The sequence below is a fragment of the Malaya genurostris genome, chromosome 1, assembly GCF_030247185.1.
Source record: "Malaya genurostris strain Urasoe2022 chromosome 1, Malgen_1.1, whole genome shotgun sequence".
Lineage (NCBI taxonomy): Eukaryota > Metazoa > Arthropoda > Insecta > Diptera > Culicidae > Malaya > Malaya genurostris.
Genome location: NC_080570.1, coordinates 59867574 through 59890265, shown reverse-complemented (window position 1 = coordinate 59890265; position 22692 = coordinate 59867574). Strand labels below are relative to the sequence as shown.

Here is a 22692-nt window from a genome sequence, read left to right as displayed (position 1 = left end):
GACCTGGCATCCCTGAACCTAACAGCGACGACAATTAGGTTTTTTAGCGTCACTGCTAACCTCAATCGGATGAACACATTTTGACAGTTCAGCAGTACTGTTTGTAAACAGAAATTTCTTTTGTTTGTTTATTGACAAATTGGATCAGACCATTTACAGTCCGTATCGCCTAAATAAAGTTTTAAAACATTTGTTCACGATTGAATACGGTTCGTTTTTGATATTTATTAAATAAAAGTGACTAGTTGCAAAGTGTAAAGATGATTGTTTTAGATGCGCTCTTCAATTTTTGTTTAAGCTTGTTTGTCAACAGTACCGCTGAACTGTCAAGGATGAATACTTGTTCATTTGTGTCGTCACGATAAAAAACCTAATTAGGCTTTTTACCGTCACTGCTAACCTCATTCAGATGAACACATTTTGACAGTTCAGTGGTACTCTTTGTAAACAGCCTTTTTTATTTTTTGTTGACAAACGGATCGTCTAAATAGAGTTTCTAAGCATTTGTTAATGATTCGATACGGTTGGTAATTATCGTAGATATTTATTAAATAAAAATGGTTAGTTGTGAACTGTAAAGATGATTGTAATGTATTCCTCGATTTTGTAAAAACTTGTTCGTAAACAGTACCGCTGAACTGTCAAGGATAAATTCTTGTTCATTTGTTACGTCGACTTTCTATCGTGACGTCCATTCGGATCGATTGAGCACGAAATCGGTCCGATCGTAGCATTGCCGTCATCCGAGCGATATCGGGTTCAATCGGATCGTACACACTAAGAAAAGTTTACATCTTTATAGATGCACATAAATGGAGCGTCGCGATTCACTTACATTCACGATTCAAAACATATAAAGATAAGTCATATCAGTAACTTCACAGTTAATGTAGCTTAAGCTTACATCGATATAGACGCGAAGTTTATTTTTACATGTTTGTAGATGTGATATTGTGTCATCACCGAAGAAATTATAGCATGTTTAAATTTACGTCAAGCGTAAATTTCATTTTTTCTAAGAGTGTAGCATTGCTGTCTTCGGACAATTCTGCACCTTTTGCATCAATCTTTTGCACTAGCGATACACAATGTAAACGTCAATCTTGTTTTTTTTTTTTTTTTATTCAAGAATATAATGTTTAAGGCACACTGCTTAAGCTCTAAGATGCCAAGGGCTTTTACTAATTTAAAATTTACGACTAACTTAAAACTAGGGTTGTATCATTAAGTAATGTCATATTTGGGTCGCAGTGGTTGACTTTGGCAGATCCAGCCTTCATGTGGTGATCGGCCGGTGAATTGAATATCTCATGAGAGTCTTCCATATGGCGTTGGTGAATATTCATGTTGGCCGCATTCTTCGGTCCGTGTGGGTCCGCGGGAAACACCCCCAGGTTACGAATACCCGGCGGGTGGCCCGCATGCTGTTGATAAGTTTCCGTGGGCGATGATGGTGTTGTTACAGAAGAAAATGAAAAAAAAAAAAATAGCGAAGTAAATATTGCGGAAAACGGAGTAAAAAGGGGATATGGGAATGAAATGACTAAAACGACAGAGATCTAATTAGTTGACATCGAGATGGTGAAGAGACGGGGAGGGGGGAAGCGAAGGTTAGTGACAGCAAAAAGATCTTGTTAGTTCCGATGAAGATGGTGGACAGATGAGGAATCGGGATAATCGGCGGAAGTTAGTGTCGAACCTGCAGTTGAGAAATAATTCTTAGCCACAGTTGAAACAACGTCGATAAATAGGAGGAACTTTCTAAGCCAGATGTAACAGATTACACTTGTATATTAATGTGTTTGAGAAACTGGTATATGAGAAGCATATATGAACTATCCCGACTCGCCAACACATCCCGAACCGGAACCTCAGGCGGTCTACCTCGGGCCCTGAGGGATTCCAGTAGCTTCGACCTGGCGTCGCGATACTCTACGCACGACCACACGACATGCTCGATGTCCTGATAACCGTCGCCACAGGTGCAGAGCCCGCTCTCCACGATCCCGATACGCCGGAGATGTGCGTTGAATGTATAGTGATTTGACATGAGTCGTGACATAACGCGAATGAAATCACGACTCACGTTCATCCCCTTGAACCAAGGTTTCGTCGATACCTTAGGGATAATGGAGTGTAGCCATCGTCCCAGTTCGTCATTGCTCCATGAAGTTTGCCAACTTTCGAGAGTTTTCTGACGAGAGATACTGAAAAATTCATTGAAGCAGATTGGTCTTTCATAAATATCATCTTCTAATGCGCCCACTTTAGCCAATGAGTCTGCCTTTTCATTGCCCGGAATGGAACAATGCGAAGGGACCCAGACTAACGATATTAAATAAGACCGTTCAGATAAAGTACTCAAATGTTCCCGTATTTTCCCCAGGAAATATGGGGGATACTTTCCTGGCTTCATTGCCCGGAGAGCTTCTATTGAGCTTAGACTGTCCGTGACAATGAAGTAATGGTCTTTGGGCAACGTTTCAATGATCTCGAGGGTGTACTGAATAGCAGCTAATTCTGCGACGTAAACTGAAGCCGAAGCCTGTGGACTCGTTGATGTTTGATCCGTCAGTGTAAAACACCTTTTCACAGTTGACTGTTCTAAATTTATTATAAAAAATATTTGGGGCCACTTGAGGGCGCACGTGAGCCGGAATTCCACGAATTTCTTCTCTCATGGATGTGTCGAAAAACACAGTAGAATCAGAAGTATCCAAGAAATGAGCACGGTTGGAAACAAACAAAGAAGGATTAATATTCTGAGCCATGTAATCAAAATACAAGGACATAAAACGGGTTTGAGAATTAAGCTCAACTAACCTTTCGAAATTTTCAATCACCAGAGGATTCAAAATGTCGCATCGAATGAGCAAACGATATGAGAGATCCCAGAACCGGTTTTTCAATGGGAGAACACCCGCCAGCACTTCGAGGCTCATCGTATGAGTCGATTGCATGCAACCCAAGGCAATACGCAAACAACGATACTGAATTCTTTCCAGCATGATGAAATGAGTGTTCGCCGCGGATCGGAAGCAAAAGCATCCGTATTCCATCACGGACAATATCGTTGTTTGGTACAGCCTGATCAGGTCTCCTGGATGGGCACCCCACCACGACCCGGTTATTGTACGAAGAAAGTTGATTCTTTGTTGGCATTTTCTTTTCAGATACCTAATGTGACATCCCCAGGTGCCTTTGGAGTCGAACCAGACCCCGAGATATTTAAATGTGAAGACCTGAGCTATGGTTTCACCCCCTAGTTGAAGCTGTAATTGTGCTGGTTCTCGCTTTCTCGAAAATACAACCAGCTCAGTTTTCTCCGTAGAGAATTCGATACCCATTTGAAGAGCCCATGTGGATAAGTTGACAAGAGTATCTTGTAACGGCCCTTGCAGATCGCCAGCTTTGGGTCCTATAATAGACACAACGCTGTCGTCGGCAAATTGTCTTAGCGTGCAAGATGTGTTGATACATTTATCGATGTCGTTTACGTAAAAATTGTATAGAAGGGGGCTTAAGCATGAGCCCTGAGGAAGACCCATGTAACTGAATCGTATTGTCGACAAATCACCATGCGCGAAATACATGTGTTTCTCAGACAATAGATTATGTAAAAAGTTGTTCAAAACTGGCGAAAGACCATGCTGATGCAGCTTCTCAGATAGGATATTTATAGAAACTGAGTCAAAAGCCCCCTTAATGTCTAGGAAAACTGACGCCATTTGTTCTTTACGAGCAAATGCCATTTGAATTTCTGTTGAGAGCAACGCAAGACAATCGTTCGTTCCTTTACCCCTGCGGAAACCAAATTGTGTATCTGAAAGTAAGCCATTAGTTTCGACCCAATTGTCTAGACGGAAGAGAATCATTTTTTCGAACAATTTCCGGATACAGGAAAGCATAGCAATCGGCCGATACGAATTGTGATCGGAGGCTGATTTTCCTGGTTTTTGAATGGCGATCACTTTCACTTGTCTCCAGTCATGTGGAACAATGTTGTCCTCAAGGAACTTATTGAATAAACTCAACAAGCGCCTTTTGGCGGGGTATGGCAGATTTTTCAACAAGTTGAATTTTATTCTGTCTAATCCCGGGGCTTTATTGTTACATGACAAGAGTGCAAGTGAGAGCTCTACCATCGAAAACGGTGTTTCGTTTGTATTTGGTGTCGCGGCGCGGGTGATCTTCTGTTCCGGAACAGAGTCTGGGCATACTTTTTTAGCGAAATCGAATATCTAGCGGTTGGAATATTCCTCGCTTTCATTCGTGGTGTTATGATTGCGCATTCGTCGGGCTGTGTTCCAAAGAGTACTCATAGATGTTTCTTTCGTTAAGCCGTCTATAAACCGACGCCAGTAACCGCGTTTCTTAGCTCTAATCAAGTTTTTAATTTTAACGTCTAACGCCGCGTAATTCCGGTAATTATCAGGTGTTCCATTTTTTCTGAATATTTTGTACGCGGAGGCTCTCTCCGCGTTTAAATTTGTGCACTCTTTGTCCCACCACGGGTTGGGAGGACGGATGTTAGTTTTCGCGCCGGGTACACGTTTCGTCTGAGCTTGAGTCGCGGTGTCGAGAATCAAGCCAGCCAAAAACGTGTACTCTTCCTCCGGAGGAAGTTGTTGAGTTCTTTCAAGTTTCTCAGATATCGAGGTCGCATAGCTATTCCAATCAATATTTCGTGTGAGGTCATACGAAACATTGATTGTCTTCGATGGTTTTGAGCCGCTGGTGATTGATATTACGATCGGTAGATGATCGCTACCGTGGGGATCAGGAATTACCTCCCACGTGCAATCCAACCGTAGCGATGTCGAGCAAAGGGATAAATCCAGCGCACTTGGTCTTGCTGGTGGTGCAGGAATCCGTGTCATTTCACCCGTATTCAAGATTGTCATATTGAAGTTGTCGCAGATATCATGGATCATAGCTGATCTGTTATCATCGTGAAGACAGCCCCACCCCGTACCGTGTGAGTTAAAGTCTCCTAAAACCAACGTCGGTGCAGGAAGGAGCTCTACGATATCACTGAGCCACCGATGCCCAACCGAGGCTCTTGGGGGAATGTAGATGGAAGCAATGCAAAGGTCCTTACCTTTGATTGTAACATGACATGCGACAACTTCAATACCTGGTATCGAGGGGAGGTTAATGCGATAAAAAGAATAGCACTTTTTGATCCCCAAAAGTACTCCTCCATAGGGATTATCTCGATCCAGACGAATAATGTTAAAATCGTGAAAGTTTAAGGGTATTTCAGAAGTTAGCCAAGTTTCGCACAATGCAAATGCGTCACATTTCAGATTGTTTACTAGAAATTTAAATGAATCTATTTTTGGGATAATACTTCTGCAATTCCACTGTAAAACAGTGATTAGATCCGTGACCTCGGTGGATGATTTAGCCATCGAAAGATACAATCGCTGAAAGAAGGGGCCAATTTGCAGTCAACTGCTTCAAATATGTTTTTACTGTTGGCATGAAAGCAATTAAAATGCTTCTAAGAGGGTCTGAAATATTGAAAGTTGTAAAAATCCAGTCCACAACATCAGAGAACTTTATAAGTCCAGCACCTAGTTGGTTCTCTGGTGGATTTTCAGGGACGCTTGGGGATTTTTTAGTCCCTGGAAGCGGTGGGAATTCCATCTCGGAATTGAGTTTTCCGAGACCAGGAGCTTTTTGCTTCGGTGATTTTTCCCGATTCCCGTTAGCTGTAACTTTTCGAAGCCCTTCGGAAGACACCTTCGAACCCTTACTAGGTAGCTTATGAGAAGATTTATTCATTCTTTTCCTACAGCTATGAGGGACCGCTGAAGATGGACCTTCCAAAGGGTCGTCACAATCGCTCTCGTCAGTTGACAAGCAGGCATATGGATTCGTTGCCTGTTTAGGAGGGGTGGCACTCTTAACCATCTCGGCAAAGGAACGCTTGGAGTGTTCCTTCAGGGAACGCTTCATCCGATCTCCTCGCAGTTTGTAAGCGGGACAGTCAGAGAGGTCATGCGGACCCTCCTTACAGTAGAGACACTTTTCAGCATCCTTACCGCAAGAGCCGTCCGCATGAGCTTCCCCACAGTTAGCACAACGTGGCTTATTGCTGCAATGAGTAGCTGTATGCCCCAGTTGTTTGCAATTGGTACAATTCATTATCCGGGGTACAAATAGACGAACAGGCAAACGAACCCGGTCCAAGAGGATGTAGTTGGGCAATGCCGAGCCGGCGAAGGTCACACGATAAGAGTCTGATTGGGGATAAGACTTTGTTCCATCCCCGGCGATCGATACTGAATGCAATCGCTTGCAATCCAGTATCTTGACATTCTTAAGTGAGGGGTCTTTAAAACAACCCGCCCCGTACTTAAGAATATCCTCGCAAGTCAAACTCGAATCGGTGACCACACCGTCGATTTCGACTTCACGAGCTGGCACGTAGACGCGGTACTCCAGCGTAAAAGGATCCTTTTGAACAAGCTCATTAGCCTGTTTTGAGCTGGTAAACAGGACCCTGAGCTTGTCTGGCCGTATTCTATCTATACTTTTTATGGTATTATATCGCGAATTCAGGTCCCGCGATATTTTTAAAATATTCAGTTTTTTTTCCTTTGATTTGGTCCGGAAATAGACCGCGAAAGGCCCAGCCGGTAGTGCGAGCCCATCAGGATAGCTCTTTATGCGGGACTTTTTACTGACAAGGGAAGTCTCCATTTGAACATCGGGAGCGGGGGGGGCAGGATTTAAAATAGGCATAGCGGAACTACTTCCGCGCAAAAACAAATGATTCGGGGGGAAATATAATGGTCAAATAAAGAAATAAAAATAAACGACGTAAAGGTACTTAACTAAGATCCAACGGGGGACACCAAGCTGGACTTCGTCGATCGGCGTATCGCCGCTTTGATAGTGTGCAAAAAACCTCCGAGAGGAAAAGGCACACTTATTTATAATCCTCACACAATGGCCGCTTGTTTATAATCCTCACACTTGGCCTTGATCGGCGAAACAATAATCGGCTAACGGTACCGTTTCGATCGACCGCTCGCAATAAGGCACTGTTCTATTATATAATGCGAAAAAAAAACCTCTCAGAGGAAAAAGCACTATTGTCTATCACACAATATCGTCCGACCACTTTATCACACACACACAACTGGTTTTCAATGCTTTCGCAGTAAATCCAAATCACGTCCGTTCGCTCGGAAGGTTGAAACGGCAATGTCAATCTTGTTTGAAAGCTTTTAGGTTGACACGGTTGATGCAAATGATGCTACGATCGGGTCGATATCGTGATCAATCAATCCGATGATCGGACCAGAAATGCCAGGTAAAAATTTCAAATATCCTCAGACAGGGTTCCAAAAGTCTATATATCCAAAAAAATCTGCAGTTAACAAGTATGACACGCCAAACTGACTTAGCGAGCAAAAAAAAGGGTCGCGACAATTTTTAAAGTCTGTAAATTTTGACGAAAGTCTGCGAAAAACTCGATTTTCAAAGGTCTGTAAAAGTCTGCACAGCAAGAAATGTCTTCAGCGCTATGTGAATCTGCAAATTTACAGACAAATCTGCAGATCTGACATCTCTGGATCGGACTGATGATGCTTGACTAATGTACGATTCAGATGATCCGGCTTCTTCCGTCACCGTCACCGGAACGTCAGCCTCCGTCAAAATTAGTCAAATGAGTTTTCCCTTTGCGCATTCACACGATCCAGCAGAGATCCGGAACGTCAACGTCCGTCAACGGCAAGCTCCGTCAACATTTCTCCGAAAGAATATTTGACGGACTGTGATTATCGCACACATGCACGATTCATATGATTACGGTATTGAGCTGACGTTTGTTATGTATGTATTCGGTGTCAAGATACCACATATAAGTAAATAAACTTATCAATAGATTTGCAAAGTACGTTACGTTGTTGAGTGGAACTGATTGTTTTGTTTTTTCCTCTTTCTAGTTAATTTTGAAAGTAATTTATTCGATTAAAAGGTAGGAAAACAACAGATCGATTGGCTTCAAAAGCTCCCAGATTTTGTATTAGTGGAATAAAATTGTGCGAAACTAAGTTCTTTAAATTCTGCGTGTAAGAAAATGACATGACGGACACGAATAGGAAACCGGATCGTGTGAATCAGAATGACGGTGACGGACGTTGACGTTCCGGTAACGATGACGGAAGAAGCCGGACCGTCTGAATCGTACTTAAATCAACTGAAGCAAAACTTCAAATCTCCAGAGATGCCAGGTTCACAGGTTAATCTTTGTTCAACAGATTCTCAATATGCTGCGCCGATCTTAAAAATGACACACTGACAATGAGCTTCTAAATGTCTTGAAATTACTTGAAAAAACACAGTGAAATTGTATTTCTGACAGAGCATTTGAAAGTGGCGAGACCATATTTTTGCTCATGAAAATGATCCCAATCTGCAATGTTGTTATGGGAAGTATACACAGATTTTGCACAAACTGATTTTTGGTTCGAATACAAATTTAAAAAAACAAGACCTGGTATCCTTGCAAATGACCAGTTACAGTTATTCAACTGGGAGATTTGGGAGCTTAATTTGAGTATGGCGACAAAAGTCAAATGAATGAGAAACCTAACCTCTTTATCTAGAGTGCTATGAGTTTCTTCTATTATCAGCTGCAACATAGAATAAAATAATCGATTGTTATGTTTTGTTTGTGAAATAAAATTTGAAAAAAAATCCTACTGTGAATTCTTCAATTGCCGAAGACATCAAATCAATCAGACCCATCGTTTTTGACATATATGTTTCAGAATACTTCCAAGAATTTGTGCTTAGGCTCTTCTCTAAAGCAAGGCTTAAGTCCAAATTTTACTATAACTGGTGATGCAAAATGTTCTTTTTGGTCATGGACTATCCGTATGCAAAATTTGAGCCAAATAAAAACTAAAATTTAGGGAAATTTTTATTATTATTCTCGGTGAAACCGCTCTTGTATGTCTTGCCTTCAAAGCAGCATACGATCCTATCAATATCAGCTATGGCTGATGATGCTCGAATATGGTGTTTCGGATAAACTTACTCGATTGGTCGAAACAACAGTGTAAAAAGTGACATCCGACTATCTAAAAAGCTTTCAATCCCCTTCAAAAGTCTACGACAAGGTGATGGATTCTGATGCCTCTTATTTATTAAATCGCTTTTGGAACATTAAAAAATTAATCCAAATGGCAAGGTAACAAAATTTCGATGGCGACGATGATATTGTGACAAATAACTTCAAGAAGATGATGCCAACATACATCGAACTGAAGACCGAAGCTAGAAGATTGTTACATTAGAGGATCAGATCTAAGAACCGTTTTCACTGGATTGTCTTCCTTTTTAAGTAGCGATTTCCACTCATAAGTCGGATGTATGAAGTCGCCATCATCTGAAAATTGCTAGTCCTCGGTTTATAAACACACTTTCCATAAGATCGGTATAACGTTATAGAAAAAAAACCCTTCTTAATCCACCTAGTGGTGTGATAATGCCTTTCTCTTCTTTCATAACAGTCTCATAAAAAAATTATTCCATACTTTTATTAAATTATTTCGGATACTAATTTTGACACCAATTGATTCAGATTGATTCGAGTAGTTTACAAAAGCATGCTTCAGTTTTTATGTCACACAGTCAGCATCATTTTTCCAAACTAGTGCTTGACATTTGCGTTGCTTATTTGTATGAGAACAGTTATGCTAATCTAAAAAAACCCTTCTCAGTCCACTTAGCGGAATTTTCATATATCTTGAAAAATGACCATAGGGGGGAGTACATGAAATTTACGAAATCGAAAAAAAAATTTTGATGCCAAAAGGCTTAGAATTGCATGAAACGTCGAGATTTTGTGTCATCTCGAAAAAAAATTTTTTTTTTAAATCGACTTTTTGGGACCAAAATTGATTTTTTCAAAAAAATTTTTTTAAGATGACACTAAATTTCGATGTTTTATGCAGTTTTAAGAGTTTTGGCATCAAAAAAAAATTTTCGATTTTGGAAATTTCATGTACTCCCGCCTATGGTGCTTTTTCAAGATCGAAAATTGTCAAACCTTTACCACCGGGCAGCACCCCTTACGCATGTCCGATTTAGCTCAAATTTAGCATGAATGCTTTTTTCGAGGTGCTTAAACTTTTGAGGACTAGAGCTTAACAAAAATAGAGGTGATCCCAAAATTTTGGCACCCTTATAGGGTAAGGGCTCCCTATTTCATCTCATTTGTAAGGACGTCGCCTTCAAACCCCGATTTAGCCACTAAAATCACTGTAACTATTTCATATTAATGCTTCATTCGACTTGCTCCACGTTGAAAATTGATTCACATTTCTTGAAAATTCAACTAATATTTATAAAACAGCTTCTTCTTCTTCTTCACTTCTGGTGGCGTCACCTCACTTGAGATGACGCCGATTGATGGCACAGCGATTTAGCTATATTGCCAGTTAGCTTTCGTTTATAGTCCAATGGACTTTCTTTTCACTGGACTACAAGTGAAACCCTCGCTATGTGACAACGTGGAGTCACCGAAGTACGGATGAAAATCCTTTCTTTCTCGCGAAATACTCGAATTTTCACCGCACTAACACGATACGACGTGTTCACTCGTTGAGGGTTTCACCGGAAGTGTATAAAACAGCTAAAAACACTAATGATGTTTTCACTACTCTGCTCCTAATTTCATCTCAATGGATGTTTATCCATCCTATCGTTGATCTTTTATTCATCCTATAAATTAGCAATGGCGACAGCAATCAAAACAAAATATTCCACTATTACACTCTCACCCGCATTCGCATGGCTGCCAGATGGCTGACTAAACGCTGCCAGCTGGAAAAATATGGCTTGCAGACATTCTGGTGACCGACTGCCTTACCGCTGCCAGATATACAACTCAAACGATACAACCGTACCCACCAGGATTTTTCCACATTATTATTATTGGTAAAAAATTTACTCGTTGATTGTCTAATTAATGGGGCAATGGCTTACGGAGATCTAAAGAACTATCTTTTAACATCATTTAATTAGTGAAACAGATAGAACAGATATAGACTTTCTATGCAAAGTAATACATATTTGCTATGAAAATACCTGGCATCTCTGTGCACAGCCGATGAAACACACACACTTCACAGCGTTATGTTGGCGTATAGCGGAATGAAACCAGTGCTACTAGATTTGCCACAATGGTTATTTCAATATAATTTAACACGCTCTTTCTGATAATATTCGAAGCCGAAACAGTTTTATTGAAATATTAATATCAATAATATAATTAAACTAATGTCACGGATACCAAAAACATACTTTTTGATGATAATTTGAAGAAGATAAACAATTTTTGTTTTGTAACATTATGAAATAACTTGGCAACTTTGCGGAAACCAAATAAGATGAAAACAAAGCGCAATCAAGTGAACGAAGTGAAAAACTTTCATCTCATATTTTTGAAGACTTTTATTGCTTGTCGGGTAAATTTTGAAGTTTTTAATCGTTAACTAAACAAGTGGCAAGTGAACATAACTATTTATGAAGTCATCCAGCATTCAATGGTAGTGTAATTGTGCGAAATAGTGATCATGTTTTGAGAGGAATCGATTAGTATATATTCAGAAACATGACGAACTGTAAATCTTGAGACGAAAATGTGTCCTAAATTGAAAAGTGAGTTTATTTTATATGAAAAAAACGATCACCGAAGAATTTAAAACCATTTCTTTCAATAGGAAAGTGTGACAATAGCTTTTCGAATCATTTTAAAACATTTCACAGTTTGCTTCCGGTAGGTTGTAAAATATTATTCATGTTCAAAGTTATGAAGTGAAGGGATGAGATGGAAATAGGAGCTCAGATGAAATAGGGAGCCGTTGCCCTATATAAGAGCGGTAAAAATCAACGCTTTTTGTCAGTTACGTCACTTATACAATCATATCTCCGGAACCAAAAGTCACTGCCATTTGATCTTCGAACTTGATCAATGGCCCGATAGTAGGTTTCAAACGAGCCCAAGTTTGTTAAAATCGGTTTTGAGAAAATTGAGCGCGTTCAAATATCTTCGGAAAGTGCACACACACACACAGACATTTTCCGATCTCGTCGAACTGAGTCGAATGGTACATAACACTATGGGTCTCAGAGGCTCCGTTCGAAAGTTGGTTTTTCCAGCAATTCTAATACCTTTCTATAGAGAAAGGCAAAACGTTTCTGCAGTTATCATTTATTTTAAATACGTATCATTAAAATATTCAACTATGAAAATACACCTATCAGAATAGATGAACAAAGGATGCAGAGTAAAAATACATTTTATGGCTATTAGTGCCACATTCCTCTTCTCAGTAATAATTAAAACATATTGAAACTCTGTTGTGGGAATGTAATATTACTGCATGCTCATTTGTTCCCGCATTATTGTACCTGTACCGGCAAACGCAACCATCGCATTCACTGTGCAATGGGTTCCAAAACTTGATGAAATATTAAATTAACATGCAGGCGAGGGCTGAGGCAACAGTAACGTTCCGCCCTTTGGCCCAGTGTATTCCCCGTAATTGGATCGGATTGAACATTGGGATGCATTGTGCACCGGAGAGAACAAGCTTCATCTCAAACCACATTCGCTTGCACGGCCAGCCAGCCAGTGCCAGTATGTATTTACTTTGAAACACTAATTAATTACTCAGCCTCATCATCGTTATGTCATCATCGATGTTCATATTTGAATTGAATCTCGGGGGATCGAGCTTCCAGTTCCACCCTGGAACCCAGGCCAGTTGAGTGGATCGATGGTGGCATATGTGGCTGGTAGTCCCTATGGGGATAAGCTTTCATTGCTGTATGTTGTTGGCCGATGAGCACCGATGACAAATTAACAATTAGTATGAAACTAACCGACCAGAACCCCTCCCGTCGTTCGGCTTGCTTTTTTACAGACACTGAATAAATATTTTTGTCGAACCACACAACAAACTATTTTGCTTGGTAGTTCTGGTGGTGGATAGTTTTCCGCGATTTTAGTTACGATTAGGCTCTACTGGTTCAAGTAATAATTTATTATGTCGTATCGAGTGATGTACCAAATTTATTTTCGGGAATAATTCCGTAGGAAAAAAAACCCGGTCAATTGGGTTTTTTTCTTTTTTGGGTATTTCATAAATCATATTTTCGGAATAGTATATTTATAAAAAAAAGATTTTATTGAACTTTTGAAGAATCTGGAAAATCTGTTAAGTCATTATCGTTTAAATTTTTCGCAATTTCGGGTTGAACCCACATTTCTTTGCACAAGTTTCAATTATAAGAAAGATAAGTTAATTTTCCCGGTCGTTGGGTAATTAGGCGATTGCGCCTCTTAGTATGTATCCAAAGGATCTATCCGTCGTGGCCGATGTCGTTGGCGATGAAAGAATTCGAATGCCAACTTAAGACAATCCGGTTCTCGAAGTTTATGGAAAGTGTATTATCCATAGAATATATTGTGATTTTATTTGGAAAAGTTTTGAAGTGATTTACACTTGCCATTGATGTGTCGAATCAAAAGCGGCAGAATGAAGTGTAAAACACTTAAGTCCAAAGTGTCGGTTTTTATCAGTATAGAGAATCAATGCAAAATGACGTTGACATAGTTTCTCATGCAAACTAACTTCATGTGATAAAATTTAACCTGTATAAAATATGTAGAGAAGTGAGATTTTAAAATAATTTTTTTTTAAGTTTATAATTTGGAACGAACAAACAAAAAAAAACCCAAATTTTGCGACACGCATTGGTCGAGTTTGGGTCGGGTTCGGGTGACGATTTTGATTTTTTTTCGGGTACGGGTCGAAAAATTGTTCTCGGGTTCGGGTCGGGTACTGGTAAAAGTATCGATCGGATACGGGTCGGGTTCGGGTTAAAAAGAAACCTTACCAGACCATCTCTAACGCGATCTAAGAAAATACACTTTTGGCCATAATTTGTATTTGTTTTGTATACAACGAAATTATCACCCCTATTCTGTACGTCGATCGATTCGAAATATTCCGATCGAATGTGCAATTTCCATTCTGCATTCCGTTCGAGTTGGTATGAACTCGAATATCATTCGTTCGAGTTGTTAAATTTTCGAACATTACTCGATCGACTTGCGTACGTATTACTTCTGTTCGGTTTAGAATCGTTCTAATTTGTTTATACAAGTGCGACGGTTTCGTTTACTAAGAAATTAATAATATAAATAGAAAAAGAACGTGTAAGTAGTGTTGACAGCTTTGATGGTTGGTGTTCGAAATTTCAAGTGTCCCGAACGAATCATACAAGTCGAACGGAATAAATAATGCAAAATTCGAACTCGAACGAAAGTGTAGAATCGTTCGTATCACAAATCCGTCGGATTGCAGAATCGGGGTGTATATCTGCACCTGAAATGTATGCAATTATATTTATACAAAGTGCTTACCTAAGTGCACGGGATTTAGGCATTCAATCATTCTACACCAAAGTTGTATTCAAGTTTTGCTTGCAAATATTATTATAGCGTCATAGTCTTGCTTGGGAATGCGTTATGCAGCGATTCGATTTCGCATTATGGCTTCATTAGTCTGCGATTATGATGGAATCTAATGGCTTTTTTTTACTTTGCACTACACTGGTGTAGTGCTACACCATGGCATGAATAAACGAACAAAAATGACGAATACATAAACAGTAACCATTGACTACAATAAACGATTCCATTGCACAGAGCTACACCAAACTTTTGATGAGTGCTACACCAGTGGTATCGGTGCAAAAAAAGTGTAGCACTGGTGTAGTGCAATTGGCAAAAACGAACGGTTTCAGTGCAACCTTCCCTACACCGGTGTAGTGCAATTTAAAAACGAAAACGACATAAGTCAACAAGAGCGATTTCGAGAAAATTACATTTGAACAAGGCAAGCCTGTCTGGACTTGCTATCGTTTTGTATCGTTTCTCTTGACGTATGTTGCCTGGTAGAAGTCTTCCCCCGGCCAGAGTTGCAATTTGTCAGTCGTGTCAAACGACCTTGACGAACACTAAAATCATCATCAACTATAATTGGTACGGTGAAAGTGACTGTCAAATGAGATACTCGATAGTTGTATCAAATACAAATAATAATACGCCTAAGTCCCATACAAACATATCGCCAATGTTTGGTTCACAAAACATTCTAGTCCATCCTTCTACTAACCCTCGACAATGCCAAGTTACCATAAATATTCCTTTCTGGCAACTTCAATTAATGTTGCTATGGTTATATTTGCTTATTTATGGTTCCATAATAAATAAAAAGATACCATCAAAGTTTCCTCGAATCCGAATTTTAATTCAAATAAATAAATTCTTTTCTGGCTTCGGAAAAAGGTTAAGTCTGCATTGTACAGGTACATAATGAAACAATTCAGATAGTTAGAATGAATGTACATTTTAAATAGTTGTATCAAGGGCTTTTTTGCCATTTCTCTCTAAGTGCACAATTTTACGATATCATCTAGATTGGTATCACGAATTGTTGGTATGGTTAAGTTGATAATCAAACGTGTTTGCGAATTGATAAGTATGATAAGCTTAAAAATGTGCAGATGAGTCACGGTGTTATTTTCGAAATTATCCTTGGGTGCCCCCACAGAAAAGTTTTGGTTGTATGTTTCTTATTGCATACTAATTTTTAGAAAATCATTTGTTGATCACGGCTTGGTATCAAACCAGATTTAAAAAAAGTTATTTGTATTCGATTTAGGAGCGTCATAAACTGGTGAATATTACGATAATGATAAGACCATCTAGAGATTAGATGATCACTTCAGTCCGGATGTTCGATACATGATTATTGGTATTTGTTATCTGTCTCTACGATCGTGATTTAATTGTTTGAAAGTTTTGTTTTGGTGTATACACTAATAATAAACAGTATCCATGGTGAAATGATTTTCTGCCTTCAGCGTTGCTAGTTATTTGAAAATTTCACCTAAGTAGATTGTCACTCTGACATTGTACCTTTAGTGTGTACAGCGTAGTACAAAACGCGTCCACGAAAATTCATCAGAGTATTCCGTATTATAATTTGTATTTGGTTGTATGACCAAGTAGAAGTATACACAGTCGAAGCCAGGTTACTTTTTTGTTTACTCTCACGTTCTCATATTCCCTGTTGAAGTAAAACAATTCAATGAGAGTACCCGCTTATGAGGAATTCTGGCAACCGTCAGAAGGCTGGCTGCATTCCGGCTGCTGCCAAAATTGTCCAGGCGAAATTGCGTCATTATCTTGCCGTACGTGTCTTGTTTATTTCCCTATTTTATTTTTATTCGACTTTATTTGATATTGAAATATGGGTATGTTTGGTAGTGAGAAAACAATGTTATTGACAATAACATTTTCCATGATTAGTATATATGAAGGGCAATAACTTATTGCCTTTCATAAGTATCTTTTATTGAAAAAATAAAACCAAGACACTTAAAATGTAGAACCGATTCAAAACGGTTCTGTCAATCTCGTATGGCAATAATCCGAAACAGAACCGTTAATAATCGCTAGGCAAAATTCTCTGCCGGATACGGTTGTTGCATTGTTGCCAGACTTTTGCCGGAATCACTTATTTGACGTGCCACACAAAACAATAGTGTAAGTTCATTGAATTAAGATAGTATAGGGAGTGTGGGGTTAGTTGTCCAAAATGGCTTCGTTTTGATGTACGTAATTTTACTTGTTTCTAAATTCAATCGATTGAAGAACACAAAAGCTTGAATGTTTTCTTTGCATTCCTCGTTAAGTTTCAAGTACTGTTAAGATTTGAAATGTAAGTAAAAATATCGAGTTTTTATCAGATTTTTAGTATATATAGAATACTTTTTTTACAAATTTTAGTTAATACCAAATTAAATCTACATTGAAGATCATAGATGTTTGTTTTACATTTTCCAATATATTAAATTCGAAAACTTCCAAAAAAAGTAGAATTTTTGAGATTTTAGTTGTAAATATAAGATTTCACTCCTAAAATTTTACACGTTGCTAAGTTCATTGAGTTGGTAAGCAAAATTTTTTAGACGTACACTTACGTCAAATCCACGTAAGTGCCTACAACTTCTTCAATTTTAAAAAACTTCTGTGAAAATATCGATTTTTGAGATTTTTGGTAAATATAAAATATAAAATTTTTGAAATTTTAGCTGAAGGTAAATTTAGTTGGTTGGTACTTGAACATTCTTGAATGCGTGCTTAGCTGAGTCTAAGATTCAAAAATTTCTGTAAAATACAAAATTTCTTAAGAATTTTTAGTAAATATGATAGATTTTCCTGCTAAAAATTTCAATTAAAGCAATATTCAATCGATTGGTGATCAACAATGCCAAAATGTTCAAACAGGTTTAATTTTATTTTAATTTTAAAATTTCTGTGAAATATCCAATTTCTGGATTTTCTTTAGTAAATTTGAAACCTTCTTTCTTCCCGTACATTATAGCTGGTATCAAATTCAATCGATTGGTGTACAAAAATGCTTAGCTGTATTTAGCATTCTTCAAATACTTCTAATACTCTAAATTTTCTGTGAAAATATCGAATTTTTTGAGACATTTTCAGTAAAGTTGAAATTGATTTCTTCTAAAACATATAGCTGATGTCAAATGCAATCTATTGGTATATAAAAATGCATATGGCGTCGCTTTGAGTTTAAACATATGTCGAAAATACGAAATTTTCGATAATTTATGCTTGGACTTTTGGTTACAGTTTTGATCATAATTTTCATTAACAAAGTGTCATTGAAAAATTTTCTGTTACATTTATGTTGTGATAGACGTATCTGTCTAATGATAAGCAAATGTCGGACTTCTAACAGCTGAGATATGGCCAGCCAAAGTAAGCGTTCTCAATTTTTTTCAACAGACTTTAGTTGGAACTTTTTATAATAACTTTGAATAGAATTTTCGGTTTTCCATCGTTTCAAATGGATTATCTTTCTAATAGTAAAAAAAGTTTTGAGATCGGTCCAAAAATGGCTATGATATAGTCAGTCAAAATTAGCGTTCCCACTTTGCATGGTACCCTTGGTAGTCCGCGTAACTTTTTACCCCCTTGGTATTCGGAGTGTTAAAAGAAAAATTTCAACACTCTAAGAAAAAATGAATTTATCAGCAGAGATGCCCCTATTTTATTTTTATGTTTTATTGTCTGTGTGTGGTGCGTCTCTTTTTTAAGGTTTTTTCGCGACAGAATCTGGACAGATTAAATTTCAAATAAAACAAATTTGCTGTTAGATCAACACAAGATGCATTTTTTATTCATTTAATTGTGCGTCATTAATCATCTTAAAACTAACAACAGTTATCTAATTCGGCTGCATGAAGAAACTACGAACTTTTGAGTTTACTTCAGTCTTTAAGGTCTGTTCAGCCACCGATTTAGCTACTTTTGCACAAGATTTTCGAAATTTTTGCCTTTCTCTATAGCTAACTAATAGAATTTTTGCTGGATAAACCGACTTTCAAACGGAACATTGGAGACCCATAATTTTGTATATCATTCGACTCAGCTCGCCGATATCGAAAAATGTCTCTTCAAAGATATTTTACTGCAAATTTTTTTCAAAAATGGCTGAGCCGATTTTAACAAGTTTTGGTTCGTTTGAAAGTTAATATTAAACTTTTAATTCAAGACGATCAAATGACTGTCAGTTCGGTTCCGGATAAATAATGGTATAAGTAACGTAACTCGTTTGAAAGCTTCTATTGATTTGTGAATGACGTCCGAGAATCAAATAGTTGCAACTTCTGGTTCGGAAAATATATGACGTAACCGACGCACATTTTTCATCGACTAAATTTTCTCGCAGATGATTCAATGAAGTTCGATAAACTTATTTGAAAGCTAACAATATGCATCACGTTTGGAAGGGTTGTGGTAAACTTTTCCGGTTCGAGAGATGTATTGTTTCATATGACGTAACCGACATGTCCCAGTGTTTTTCAATGCAAGAAAATTTCTCGGAGATGAAAGATTCAATTTCGAAAGGCTTAGGCTCGTTTGAAAGCTACTATTAGATTATTTGATTAGCTTACAATACTAAAGGCCGAGGATAGAATCTGACAAATGTTTCAATGAGACTATTTAAATGGCAAGGTTTTTTATAGTTGTAGCTTATACTGGAAGTTCTCTCTAAACGAGAGCCCAATTCCGTTCGATAGGTAACAACTCCGGGCTGTTCCAATAGTGATGACGCTTTGACTTTCTCGACCACAGCTGCATATTGCCTGCCAAACCAACCATTTTTTGGGAAACTTTGTCTTTTTCTTCGTCTTGAAATGCTCCTCTAAGACGTTCCGTTGCATGGCAGTATAAAACCTTTCCTGAAGGCTTTCAGCACATAAGTTTCATCGTTCATTATCACGCAGGAGAACTTCGTCAAATTTTGAGTGATACATTTAGCAAACTTTGGTTTTTGCCACCACATGCTGTTTATCATTACGGGTCAATACAGTTTTCACCTTGAACGACTTCATACTTTGCCGGTGCCTTTGTCGGTTATGGACAGTGCTTGCAGGAAAACCAAACTTTTTAAACAAGTTTTTTTATGGACAGACCCGAATTTTCATTGCGACCGCGCACAAATACTTTTCGCACTTCGCTCTTCTTTCGACACCATCTTTGATCTAATAGTTTGTAATATCACCAAAAATTAATTTGCAAAGAAAACAGACTTACGTTTATCAGTCTGCAAAATATGTTTCGTGTTGATGAAACATTTCCAAAAATTATCAATGGAAAGAATGATCATGATATCACAATATTTATATAAATATTTACTGTGTAACAGAACAAAATTGAATGTCTGGTCTACATTTTCCATTAAAAAGATCAAAACAATGCAGTCTTAATCGAAAAGTCAAACTACCAAAGAATTCCCCTTTTTGTTTGATGGGTGTGTTTTCAAGAATCCCTAAAAAACACGTTCTAAGACACAGAACTGCATCTTTCGGAAAACAACCGTCTTTAATGTGCTCATACACATAAATACTACTAATGCCAGCTTACATGATGGTAAGTGGCACGGATTCCATGGCAAAAACTTCCCCCGAAATGGCTCCAAAAGTCTCTTCCGTATCTCGATTATCCTTTGTTCCACTCTATCGAAACAGCAGCTCATTATGCTAACTATTCGCCATAAAAAGCTTCCAAATTACTGTTTGGAAAGTGCTTTTCTGACGCAGTCGACTCCCAGCTGGCAAATCGCTGCTGTTCATGCAAATATATCCTAGTTTTTAGCATCACATCAACATTAGCATTGCGGGCTCGTTCATCGTTCACGTTCAAGCAACGGAGTGTTCCTTGCCCTGGCAGCGGCATTCCGAAGGGCACTGCTCGTCGTAATCGTCGACATCTGATAGAGGAAGGATTTGTTGAATAATCTACAGGCAGAAATCAACACCCTCTGTGCGCTTTTTCCGATAGTCGTGCCGTCGTAGTCAAATTTCCTTACGGCGGATGTTCTTTCACAGCATCATCAAACAGATCGTTCAGGTTAAGGGTTAAATGCATAGGGGCAAGGATAATATTAACCGAAAATTCTCCCCATAAAACGTTTTTCGATGCCGGCCTGTCTAACGGTCCATCTACGTGCCGGGTCTTTTTTCGGAGTGTTGTCCGATGGTTAGAGAATTGTCTGGTCAGAAACCGGAACTGCTTCCGTTGCAGACTTTTGGGAGTATGTTCGGTGAAAGATGAGTGCCTCGTCAGCAGGTGTGTTTTAGAGAAATGTTTGCCTTTTCACTATAGTTAACATTTACGTTGCAGTTAAGTTATTATATCAAGGTAAATGTAATATGAATGCATCTTCGTTTCGACAAGAACATCCTTCTGAAGATTTTGTTTTGCTTCGCAGTGAATTTTGAGCTCAAACGTCGAATAATAGTACTTCTTTTGAAAGGACCAACATGTGATAAAATTGAAAAAATATATCAGCCAACTCTCTGGTTTTGTTTGTGAACATGCATTCTAGTAAAAATTACCTGCATACACTCAATTTATTCATTGCTAGCTTTCAATTTTCAACATCAACCAACAAACAAAGCAACAAAATCGATTCCGTAGCAACATACGCACCCTCAAAACCAATATCAATGAAACAATGAGCTATGACCTCCGATTCTAGGGAGGAAGGAGATTAGTTCATGGTAGTGATGGTAATTGAAAATTAATTTTGACATGTTCATTTGAACCGGCAGTCCACAGCTGCCACCAGCAACGACTCAAAATGCCTCATTTAAATTGCATATCAGAACAATTTTCAATTAAACTCTCAAAATCAGCTAGTAATGACCAAATGAACCCGGAGTGTGTTGTGACCAGTGCCAACAATTTGATTTTAATACCGTTCTGTTTATTCATTTTTTTTGTGCCATTTCAGGGTGCAGTAATCATTGGTGAAATGAGTACCGAGCTGTAGAATTCAGGCGGACAGACAGACCAATCCCTGTGCTTTGTGAAAGTTTTGAAAAAATAGCCCCGACCAACTGGAGGAGAAAAAAAGAATTAAGATGGTAGCTAGCAACGAATGCGTTCTTTTTAAAATATACTGTACCATACTCCTATTATCGCCTAAACTTAAGGAACCAGAAAAATCAAGTGTTGTGTTTAAATGCTAAGCCTTTCGAAATGTGTATATTGGTAGACACTATCGTGAAATAGATGTTTGATGTTAATTCTTGAGTGAGAACGCCGAATTCAGGACGCTTCTTTAGATGTTTCTAGGTCATTTTAAGAGAATTTTAAATGTGCTCCGATATTATTTTGCCACTTGTCTCTCTTTCACACCACAGTTTACGATTGCAATTACGTACCAAATACTAAATTTTAGCAGGTTTTACAAGTATGTAGTATCCGTAACCGTTACTGCCGATAATTATAATACGCTAATCAAAACACACATACACAAACACACGTATACTTGTTATTTGGACATTCAACGCTAACCGAGAGAAGAACAGTTCTAAGTGTTAAGTGAAAAGTCAATTTTCAGTATCTCTTCAATGCATGTATCATAAAAAACACCGATGTATTTTTACAACCTATATCCGATGGGAAGCAAACTCCCAGAAAAAAATGTAACAAGAAAATTTATCTGTATTTTCGAATAGTGAAGAAAAATTAATTTGTAATGTCTGTGCTAACACTGGAAATACAATAAAAACAAAACAAATATTTACGAACCTACTCATGCTGCTGTTTCGGTTAATTTCATTGATGACTTCCCTTGGATTGTGACTTATAATTTTCAGCAAAAAACTGACCATCAGTTATATTCAACAATATTGATTGAAACAAGTGGACTCCAATTGCATCATCAGAAAGTATTCGGCAAAATTTACCCACTTAATCGATCATAACCAAACGCTCGGAAAATCGAAACAGAATTTTTTTGTTAAGCTTTTTGCATGTTCGTTTCAGTCAATTCCCATACCATATCCAGATGCACAAACCTTCCTCTTAACACTACTCATAAGGTCTTCTACAACGCACAGTGGGGAAAAAACGATCAAAAACGCGACTTTGCTCAATAGTTTTATAAAAACCTAAGCAAATATTTTCAAAGTTAGTATTTCTTATGGAAATTTTTTCCGTAGAATCGATTTATGATAGTTAGAAGATCCGCAAAATTCACTATC

General features: G+C 38.1%; 1 protein-coding gene across 3 annotated transcripts in view; it reads left to right on the top strand.

Moving 5' to 3' along the window:
• LOC131440203 (band 4.1-like protein 4A) overlaps positions 1 to 22240 on the top strand; it is a 539736-nt gene extending 517496 nt beyond the window's left edge. For all 3 annotated transcript variants that reach the window (XM_058611272.1, XM_058611273.1, XM_058611271.1), the window contains exon 14: positions 21435 to 22240. In XM_058611272.1, coding sequence (XP_058467255.1) covers positions 21435 to 21444 — 10 coding nt within the window. In that variant the 3' untranslated portion in view covers positions 21445 to 22240. The remainder of the gene's footprint in view (positions 1 to 21434) is intronic.
• Positions 22241 to 22692: the final 452 nt, after the last annotated feature.